Raw genomic sequence first — 11,184 nt, forward strand, 5'->3', positions numbered from 1 at the left:
TTGATATTTACTATTTGGGTTCGGGGACGCTCCGTCTCAATCGGAAGCAGTTAAATAATCATGACGACACCAAACAATAGAGGATGTTTTGGACAAAAAATCATTTGCGACAAGCTGCGAATTGGGCCACACCTTAGGGGTGCAAATCGTGCTTAAAATCGGCCTTAAAATCCTCTAGTGTGCGGCCAGCTTTAGACAGAACTGCTCGTGGTCTCAGCCAACCCAGCACTTCATCAGAACTTCTCTGTACAGCTGGTTTCATAACTCCTTCCAGGACAGCCAGGAATCTTGGAGTTGTGATTGATGAGCAGTTAAGCTTCACAGACCATATTGCTACAACGATCCGGTCTTGCAGATTTGCCTTATACAACATGAATAAGATTAGACCCTTCCTTTTAGAGCAGGCTGCACAATTCTTTGTCCAAGCTCTTGTTCTCTCTAGACTAGACTATTCTAATGCTCTCTTGGCGGGCCTTGCCACATGTACTATCACGCAGCGAGAGTGGTCTTTAACAAGCCGAAAAAAGCTCACGTTACACCTCTCTTCATTAGTTTACACTTGCTGCCAATAGCCACTCGCATCAAATTCAAGGTACTGATGTTTGCCTACAAGACAACAACTGGCGCTGCACCAATATACTATACAGTTCTGCGAGTGAACGATGCCTTGTGGTGCCATCCCAAAGAGGTACAAAATCACTCTCATGGACCTTTTCCTGGACTGTTCCCAGCTGGTGGAATGACCTGCCTATCTCAATTCGAGCCATTTTCAAAAACGTCTAAAGACACATCTTTTTCGCCAGTAGATGACCCATTAATACTAGCAATTACTTAATCTATTCCATTCTATTCAAAATTAAAAACAAAAACAAAGTATGTGCACTGTGATAGACTAACTGAGACTGGTCACAGCACTTATACTGCTGCTCACTCGTTGGGCTGATTGCTTCTCCTCATTTGTAAAGCCCCGTTCACACCAAGAACGATAACTAAAGATAACTATAAAGATAACGATATTGGCGTCCACACCAGCAAATTATATCATCTGTTTATTCTAAGCGCATGCTCGTCTGCTGCTTTAAATTCTCGAGCTCATTAGCAGGATTGATTCTGATTGGCTGTCAATGTTTTTATTGTTCATCAGCTGGAAAGAAAACGTTCTGAAAGTGATTCCAACGATATCGTTTCTCTGTGCCTTTATTGTTATAGCTGTGGTGTGCACTCTGCTATTCTTTAATATTGATCATTTTTTTTAGAGCTATATCTTTATAGTTATCGTGCTTAGTGTGAATGGGCCTTAAGTCACTTTGGATAAAAGCATTTGCTAAATGATACAATGTAAATGTATATATTATATTATATAAATATTATTTATAATTAAACGCTTATAATTATATAAATTATATTTCTAACTATATAAATTATTATTTATAATTATATGTTGCTGAATGACCTTTAATCAGTTCATGTTTTGGTGATTTTTAGTGGATGTATTAAAAGTTACTTTTCTCCAGCTCCAATAATGTTTCACCAACACAAAGTCACACAATATGTCTTAATTTTCAGCAATATATCTATTGTATTATCATTTAAAACCCAACCAATTTCTTTTGTGAACAGTTTTTGCTTGAAAAGTATGCTTTGTTTAAAGTTAATGGAATTTTATTTCCTATTTTCTTATCTAAATCAATGACATGCGGATATTTTCAAGTGTTGCTTAAGTTTATAAACACTTTTGGTGCACAGTGGAGTGTAGATGATGTGATACTCCATCCGTCTCTCTGTCCTGTTTGTGAAGGTTCATCAGCTCTGATGCGAATAAGAAGGTTTATGCAAAGTTTCCAGGAAGCATGTGACTTCCAGTCTAGTGCAGTGGAGGTTTTCTAACTACGACCACATCACACATTGCTAATTAGGCAGGGCGAGAGAGAGGGAGTGAAGCAGAGCAAGAAAGAAAGAGTGCGAGTGTTGCAGTCTCTACTCATTCTTCAGTGGACCGCGATCAGTTCACATCTCTCTTCTGAACACATGCAGTCTCACATAGCCCGAGACGGACAGAGATAGACAGATAGATAGTTAAACAGGCTGAGAGAAAGACACCGGCGGAAAACAGACGCTGAAGGAGGTCAAAGGTTTCACAGGGACTGAAGTGGCATGGCTCAGGGCTCTGACAATAACGACACCAGCTACACCAAATCCCCCTCACCGGGCAATAAACAGGTAAGAGAGACTCAACCAGCACCATGCAAACACATACACACTTCACCGACCTCCTGAAAATGCATTTAAAACAATACTCTATTTACATTATTATAATGATAAATAATACAAATAAATGTGTTTCAAATTTAATACATTAATTCAAAATACAATAAAATATTTTTTTTTTATAATTTATTTTTGTTTATATATATATATATATATATATATATATATATATATATATATAAAATGGAAAATGTATATAAAATGTATAAAATATAAACATTTATATAAACACAATTTAAAAAAACAAATGTAAACAAATTGTAAATATTTTAATTGTTATTTATGTAAAAATATGCAATATATATATTACAAAAATTGTTTTATTTTTAGATTTTGTATTGAATGAAATATAAATGTTATATATATATATATATATATATATACATACATATATTCTTCATGCATGCTTCTTTATTTATATTAAATTTAATTGAATTTAATTGTTAATCGATGTTGAAACACATGATGCAACATGCATCTAACCAGATCGAATATAACATACAAAATCAACATTAAGTTAAATATGAATGACATCTAAACACCTAAATCCACTTATTATTCCACATGCATTTCCAGCTCTGTCTGTGAGGGATGTGTGAATGTCACTATGTAGTATGAACACGCGTGTATGAACGATTATGATTCTGCTGAGAGGAAGTCATAAGGCTGGTGGTGATTTTAACCTCTGAACCGTTCACGTGCTATTTCAATATTTATGAAGGTAATCAGCTTTAGCATTGAGTAACTGACTCTAACTATAGAGCTGCGCACAGCATCATGCTGTGAGAGAGTCTGACAAACGTTAGTGATTGTGAAACTGCCGTTAAGATGGCACGAGGCTATACAAGCTGAAGGTGATCTGACTTCAACGGCCACTACATCCTCTCCAACCTCACCGGACGAGAGAGATGTTTATCACTGAGAGAGCATGATTCAGACATAGCACTGTGCAAATCCTCCTTCAGTTTCTTTACATGCATCATGCGTCTACAAGCAGTGACCACAAAGACTGTTTGGACACTTAAACCACACATGAATGTCAATGCATTAGCAAAATATCAAAACAAGTTCCATTTATTTTGAAGAAAGACACTTTTCAAGCAGTTTGATGTATATATACATAGATATAGATAGATAGATAGATAGATAGATAGATAGATTCATAGATGAATCTATCATGAAGTAGCTCAGCTGTGAACTTCTGGGTGTGACAGCAGAAGTTTCCCTGAATTAACCTGAAACAGAGCAAGTCATAGACTATCACACACCTCTGGAGGGTCTCTTATTGTGGGGATTTTTTCATATGGAAAAAGTCACTCTGATTCTTGTGGGTTCAGTAAAGGACGTCAGAGCTCAGGGGCTGCTGGGGTTGTGGGAAAAGATTGCCCTCTGTCTTTGAAAATGTCACACCTGTCCGCCACTACATGTGAAAAACATGCAGTTATGGAGGAAGCGTTCAACCAAAGTATTGCTCTTTCAACTACAAGAATAAGAAGAAAAAACCCCCATCTCTGCTGCAGAATCGTTTAATGGAGAACAGTGTTGTTATCGTTAACTAAAACTAATGTTTATTTAAAATCGTTTTCGGTAATTGAAATAAAGCTGAAGTCAAGTAACATAAAAAGCTTTATAAAAAACATAAAATGCATAGATAAATATAAGTTGAAACTAAACTAAAATAAAAGATAGTTATAAAATAAAAAATAATTAATACAGAAATAAAACTAGTAGTATTTTATTTGAGGTTCTGTAGTTTATTTTAGTAGTTTATCGATTAATCAAATCCAAAATAAAAATTTGTTCACATAATATATATGCGTATTTAAGTATAAGTCTAATATATATTTATGTGTGTGTGTGTTCTATATATATATACTATATAATATATTACTATTACTATACTATTTATATATACACAAACTTTTATTTTGGATGTGATTAATTGATTTTACAGCCCTAATGTGTATGTATGAAACAAAACTGCAGTAAAATCACAATAAAACTACTTAAACTAAAATTAAAATAACCAGAAAATATAAAAATTAAATGCTAATTAAAAATATGAATTAATAGTATATCAATAAAACTAACAGAGAAACATGTACATGCACTTGGTTTTATTGTGTATGATTCATTAACCTACCATTAGCTCTACATCCTGGTCAGAAACCCTCCTGAAAAGTGTTCTGTAATGACAAAAAGACTTGATCTGAGAGAATGTCTAATATAAAGGATTGCAAATGTCATTCATGTTGTCATGAAAGATTTGTGCTGATGTACACATGAACTGATGTTTGCTGGTTTTCAGGGTTCAACGGATGACGTAAGGAAGGTGATGAGGAGAGAGAAGAACCGTATCGCGGCGCAGAAGAGCCGAATGAGACAAACGCAGAAAGCCGACAATCTGCACCTGGTGAGAACTTCATCTGGAAACATCATCCATAACACACCTGATACACAATCACGTTCTCATTAACCACAAACTTGCATTGTTTAGTGCTGCAAACTGTGACTTTGGAACAATTGGAAGGTACAGACAGACCCTACAACAGTTTAACAAGACAAAATAATCAATTTTTAGTAAAAACAAGCAAACATTTTAAGAAACATGAGAATAAAATGAAGCTAAATCCAAGAGAAGAGCATCCAGCATCGACTCTGACTGTATTTACATGAGGCTTTACTGACCATGTGGTGATGCGTCACGGCTTCTGTCGTGCTTCACACTTGTGGCTCTGGTCTTGTTTGCTTCAGATTCTGGCATTAATTACATTGCGTGGGTGAAACGCTCAGCTGAATCGAGCGGCCGTGCACCTCGTAAATTCTCTGTAATTTATCAAGAAAACAACAACAACGGTCCTCAAATCTGCATGACTGATTCTTACAAAAATGCTATGCTTTGCATTTATGCATTCAATTCCTGTGCTCTGTACATTCGAGCACACGCCTGTCTAACAGTCGTCAAACCGTTTGGATCGCATTTGGTTTTTAGTCAAAGCCAAAACCCTCTATCACTTTCATTCAGCATCTGTGTTATATGGGTGTTTCCCTCTGGTATTACTCATGTCCTTTCACTCCTCTAATTGCTGCACACGCTGTTCCAGGGACTCAACAGAACAGACCCACTGCAGTTATGCTCATCTTTACATCAGCTACAATAAATCATATACTCCTAAAAATAAAGGTTCAAAAAGGGGGTTTTCACAGTGATGCCATAGTAAACGCATTTTTGATTCCCCTTTATGCGAACAGATCTTAAAAGAAGCATTTGTTTCTCAGTGTGAAGAACATTTTAATCATCTGAAGAACTTTTTATGACTTTATAGAAGCTTTTGTGCATTTGAAAGGTTCCATGGATGTTAAAGGTTCTTCATGGAACCATCGATGCCAATAAAAAAACTTTATTTTTGATTGATTTAAATGGATAGTTCAACCAACAATTAAAGTTCTTTACTTGCTTTCATGTAGTTCCAAGCCTGCGTGACTGTCTGTCACAACTTCACAACTTTCAAAACTGTTTTATGGAGTTTTTGTCTACTAAAAGTTATATTCGGAAAGACATGTCATCCGCTGAACTATCGGTATGTCATTAGACAACAGTACAATCCATTAAACGCACTGTACTCTCATCTTTCACAGCCTTGTTTTCATTCCTGTCCAAAATTATATATGGCATACCTTCACCAAGGTCTATAGATTTCAAACATGAAGCACAATTTGTATGTTGTTTTTGGAGTCAGCTATGGCCATTGCATGTGATTCTTCAAATTTTCTCCTTTTGTGTTGCACTGAAAAATCAAACAGATTTGAAACAACATTGGGATGAATTTCAAGGTTTGAGTGAACTACATCTTTAAATACAACAGGCTTCTATCTGGGCGCAACTGGAGGGCCACATTTCTGCAGAGTGTAGCTCCAACCCTAATCAAACATAACTGAACAAGCTAATCAATGTCTTCAAGATCACTAGAAAGCTACAGGCTGGTGTGTTTGATTAGGGTTGGAGCTAAAATCTGCAGGACCAAAGTTGCCGAGCCCTGCTTTAGGTACTAATATGTAACCACGTATACTTTGGTAAAAACATGATACAACTGTGCATTGTGAGGCAAAAACTGACACCTTAAAGGGGTCCTATTATGCTCTTTTACAAAGTCTTGATTTTGTTTTGGGGTGTAATAGAATATGCTCTCATGCTTAGTGGTTCGAAAATCGCATTATTTTTCACATAATTTACATTATTACACATTATCTGACACAAACAGCTCGATTAGTTCCGGGTTTGATGAAGGCCTGCCTTCCGGAAAACGAAATGTGTTGTGATTGGTTAGCTGTCCCAGTGCGTTGTGATTGGCAAACAGCTTAGACGGTGCTTCGGTGTTTCAGAGCGAGGTTTCCCCGGTAATGCTGTACACAAAGCAGAGCTCCGTTCACAAACGCTACTTTATCAGACATTAAATGCAAGATAAAATGAAAATGACATCCAAAATTTTCCTTCAAAAATACAGTGATATAAAAACACGAGTCCCGGGTTTCGATTTTGGAACGTGCAGTGCTCAACCAAGCGTTCTCCCCACCCCCAACCATTCGAATTTCCGTAGGCGGGATTTATTTTAATGATATTCTAATGGGCCGCTTTGTGATATCACAAACACCGGAAAACAAGTCCAAATGAGCCGTTCGTTGTTGTTCTTGAAAAGGGATTTTTTTTTAACAAAATATCTCCCTTTAGAAATTTCACGCATTCCGTTTAAAGACTTTTGGCCCCTTTGGCGTTCCATATATACTGCACTCCTTTCGTGCAACATATGAAATGGAATAAAGTTTGAAAGGCTGTGTGTTTGACTGTGCACATACGCTAAAAATCTAATTATACTTTACGGTACTAATATGTGCCATTTAGAGAGAAATAAGCTACCTTTTGGCTTTTGTTTGTGTACTGCCTCTCTTACAGCTTTGTAGTCTACTTTTCTGAGTGTATACTAGTCATTGGAATGAATCAACTCATCAAATGAGATCGGGTCTGATTCACAGAAAACACACAGATGTCAAAGGAAACCGATAAGCAGTTTTCTCTCAGGAAGAGAGTTGTTTGATTAGCTAGTTGACCTGCTGTCAGACTCAGTCCTGACAGCCCCCGCTGCAATTCTCAGCATCAGTGATCTGATAACACACACACACACACTGACCTCATGCGAGTTCCCCTGAACTCAACCGTTTAAACGCAGAGTGGGAGATGCTGGCACATACCACTTACCAGGAACCACATATCATTTTGAATTTGAGGTTGCACAATTTTTGAGAAATGCACATATAGGTCACACATCAGCAGATATAAATATCGAGAGTGTTTACACTGATAATGCTTAATATCCTGATGTGTAAACACCTGAACTTTTATCAAGTAAAGATCATGACTGAAGCATGACTTCTGTAATGTGTGTATCCGGTATTATTATAGTATTTATTCATATTTTGAGTTGCCTTTTATTTTTATACTCTTAGTTTTGGTAAAGTTTTTTAGTTGTTTTGTCATTTGTATTTTTTAATATTTGTATTAGATTAGACTTATTTATTAATGTTTGTTTGTTTGAATGCCAAGACAACATTCAATATTAGTTTATTTTAAATCTTTATAAATAAAAATAAAAAAATCTTTATTTATTTCAGCTTTATTTTAACTAACAAAAACTATTTTTAGTTTTAGTTAACAATAACAATGTTATTTTTTAATAAATAAAAAATAAAGAAGTTAAATATTATTGGAGTATGTTTAACAAGAAATATTATTTCAGACTTTCTACTTCAAAGTTTCACATTTAATTAAATGTTACTTGCAATTTCTGTGAAATTTACTAACAATTTCTGAGTGAAAATTGTTTCTACAACAATTTCACAATTGCACATTACTAATCTAATTTAAGATTAATTATTCTAATCCAAAAATATGAAATAATAATAAATTCATAATCTACTACTGACAAACAAAAACACAAGTCTAAAGTTGAATATGCTATAGAGGAAACTCATGTACCCATTCTGTGTAAAGGAGACTCACTGTTCTGTGTTCAGTGTAGTATGTGGTTTCGCTCTTCAAGGCTATGCTTGATAAACAGGAAGCTGAAATTTCCCTCCGTATGACACGTTTCCTGTAGTGTCTTCTCATGCTGTTTTTTAGTTGAGGCCTGCCTGAGAAACGTGGGCCGTCAAGGGGAGTGTTCAGCTGTAATTTCTGGTAAGGTGTCGCTATGAGCCGTGGGCAGATAGTTGAATGACGCTTGTCAGAGGGGTTTTACCCTAGAGTGACTGGAAGGCAGCGGAGCGGCTAGTCGAGCTGCAGAACACAGGCCGGTGACGTCGCTGAGCGGGAACCATCATGACCCCCTAGAGTACCTAAAAATAATGCCCAATAAGCATGTGCATGCTCTCATCTATTTCAAGACCATTATTATTAGACGTGTGGCTAGTTAAAATTTTACCTGTGGACATTTATGCAGATATGTGCCTGTCCGAGGTCAATGCAGATGAGAGGGGGGGGGGGGGGGGGGGGGGGGGTGTTCCTTTGGGTTTGTGATGTGTTATTTTCTGTTAAGCTGTTTGGAAACGGTATGCATTATGAAAAGTGAAAACCAAACCAACCAAAGCTTACCGTAAATTTAACGTATTTGATTCTTACAGTGTACATATTCTTCAGGAAATGTGCATTATCTCAATCTTTCTGACTTCTGGAGCTCATTAAATGTATTTTCTTTTCTGTTCGTGTTCTAGGAGAGTGAGAATTTGGCGAAGGAAAACGCGGCACTCAGGAAAGAGGTGAAAAGACTCACAGAAGAGGCCAAATACCTGTCCACGGTCCTGAGCAACCATGAGCCGCTGTGCACGGGTTTGAGCGGTGCGTCCACGGAGCTGTTGTACGGCGCACACCACGGCGCGTTTCACCAGCATATCAGCGTGCCTCACTACCCGCTCTGACCGGAGAGGACGCTGCAGTTCTGCACGGAATCAGCCTGTAACCGACAGTCAATGAACTTTGGTTTGAGTCATGAACCACATAAAAGAGTCATCAGAGGGCATTGAAGTATTCTTACAATCATCTACTGAATATCAGAGAAATAAAACAAAAGCCTCCAGATGTAACGATTTTTGTGGCACTGATATCTTAATATCATTTTTAGATTTTTTCTTGTCCAAAATAAAATAATCCCAGCTCCTTGAACAAAAACGTATGTCTGTAAAATGCAAGTATCTGTAGAGTTAAACGCCGGCTACTTGCAAAGGTGCATGGCAATGACACAATGAATGTTTTTCATTTAGATTTTATTAGAAACCACTCTACTGATTCATATGATCATTTATTTTATTCTATTTCTGTGAAATGTTTATACGATCACCGGATTCTACGAAAAAGTATGTTGATTGTTCATCCTATTCACAGATAATATGTGTGAATGTTTTTCTATTATGACTCATTTAAGATGTTGAATTGGTCAAACATTCTGAATGTACTTTATACACAATTCTAGAGTATTTTTTATTCTAAACCCTTTGGGATATTCTAAAGTTTTACAAACTACTGCATTAGCCTACTAAGCCTAGGCTATATCTCAAATGTGGAGGAAGGAAAATTTGTATCTGTGATCACCTGTGGAAAAATTAAAACATGTAAAATACACAGTCATCTCTGTTTCATTTATCATGAACAAATGTTGTAAATGGTTCATATTCTAGCCTAAGTATAATGCATGAAATATTTTATTTTCAGAAAGCACAAGTATGTTTGGTCATCCTAATAAATACATGTGTTTAGAAACTAGGCTATTATCCAGTATCAATATTAAACTGAGCCCGCATTTTCTTGTGCTCTTCCTATACCTTTTTCCATATTTTATTCATAAATTCTAAATAAATTCTGACCAGCCATTTTTTCCTAAAATCTCATACAATAAACATAAAGGCACTGGAAGAAAATGGTAAATTAAATCACATATAGTAACTGATTGTTGTAGAAATTTTTGTTTTATCAAACAATATAGGTCTACAACAATATATGCCTTCATCATAACCAGGTCTCCCTGAGAGAACAGATTGTGATGTCTCAATGGGATTCTTCTGGCTATATAAAGGATAAAATATCTTATGTTTGCATTCTCCTGTTTACAAGTTACAGGACACATTGTGTTCAAACAAATCAAATCTAAGAGTTTGCTGCCCCCATGTGTACGAGTGGCCTTGAGGACAACAGCGCCATCCAGCGTCCCTGCAGAGGATATTAACTTAATTGGGGAATAAAGTTGAAATGCATGCAAACAAATCAGCTCTATTTACATACCTGCTGTCACTGAAGCATACCTGTGAAGTATGATAAAGTGCGATAAAAGAGCAACCAGTGGGACCACCAGCATGGAAATTTGTGATGCTTCTGGAAGATGAATGTTCTTGAATAATGACTCTATGTGAAAAAATTTGTATACAAACAGAAATGATCATTACTATTACATGAACATAAACAGTAGCCTTAAATATGTGGATCATTACAGCATATTATAGAATGGAAAACTTCTGTAATTCCCTCAGGCATGAGCCTTATACTCACAAGAGAACACACTGTAGCAACCTGGAAAGAGTTGGGTTTGGTTACAGCAACACTGTGCTGAGAGAGAGAGAGAGAGAGAGCGAGAGAGAGGAGAGAGAGAGAGAGAGAGAGCGAGAGAGAGAGAGGAGAGAGAGAGAGAGAGGAGGGAGGGAGGGGGAGAGAGAGAGAGAGAGGAGAGAGCGAGAGAGAGAGAGAGAGAGAGAGAGAGAGAGCGAGATGAGGAGAGAGAGCGAGAGAGAGAGAGAGAGAGAGAGGAGAGGAGGAGGGGGAGGGAGAGAGAGAGAGAGAGGAGAGAGAGAGAGGAGGGAGGGGAGGGAGAGAGAGAG

At 36.8% G+C, this 11,184-nt stretch overlaps 1 protein-coding gene across 1 annotated transcript; it reads left to right on the plus strand.

Moving 5' to 3' along the window:
- The first annotated feature begins 1,900 nt into the window (after window positions 1-1,900).
- Window positions 1,901-9,942, plus strand: LOC306880009 (basic leucine zipper transcriptional factor ATF-like). The gene is made up of 3 exons (XM_079433271.1): window positions 1,901-2,220; window positions 4,577-4,681; window positions 9,034-9,942. The coding sequence occupies exons 1-3, from the start codon at window positions 2,155-2,157 to the stop codon at window positions 9,235-9,237; spliced, it is 375 nt and encodes a 124-aa protein (XP_079289397.1). The 5' UTR covers window positions 1,901-2,154; the 3' UTR covers window positions 9,238-9,942.
- The last annotated feature ends 1,242 nt before the right edge of the window (window positions 9,943-11,184 follow it).

This window comes from Barbus barbus (genome assembly GCF_936440315.1).
Source record: "Barbus barbus genome assembly, chromosome: 14".
In the NCBI taxonomy this organism is placed as follows: Eukaryota; Metazoa; Chordata; class Actinopteri; order Cypriniformes; family Cyprinidae; genus Barbus; species Barbus barbus.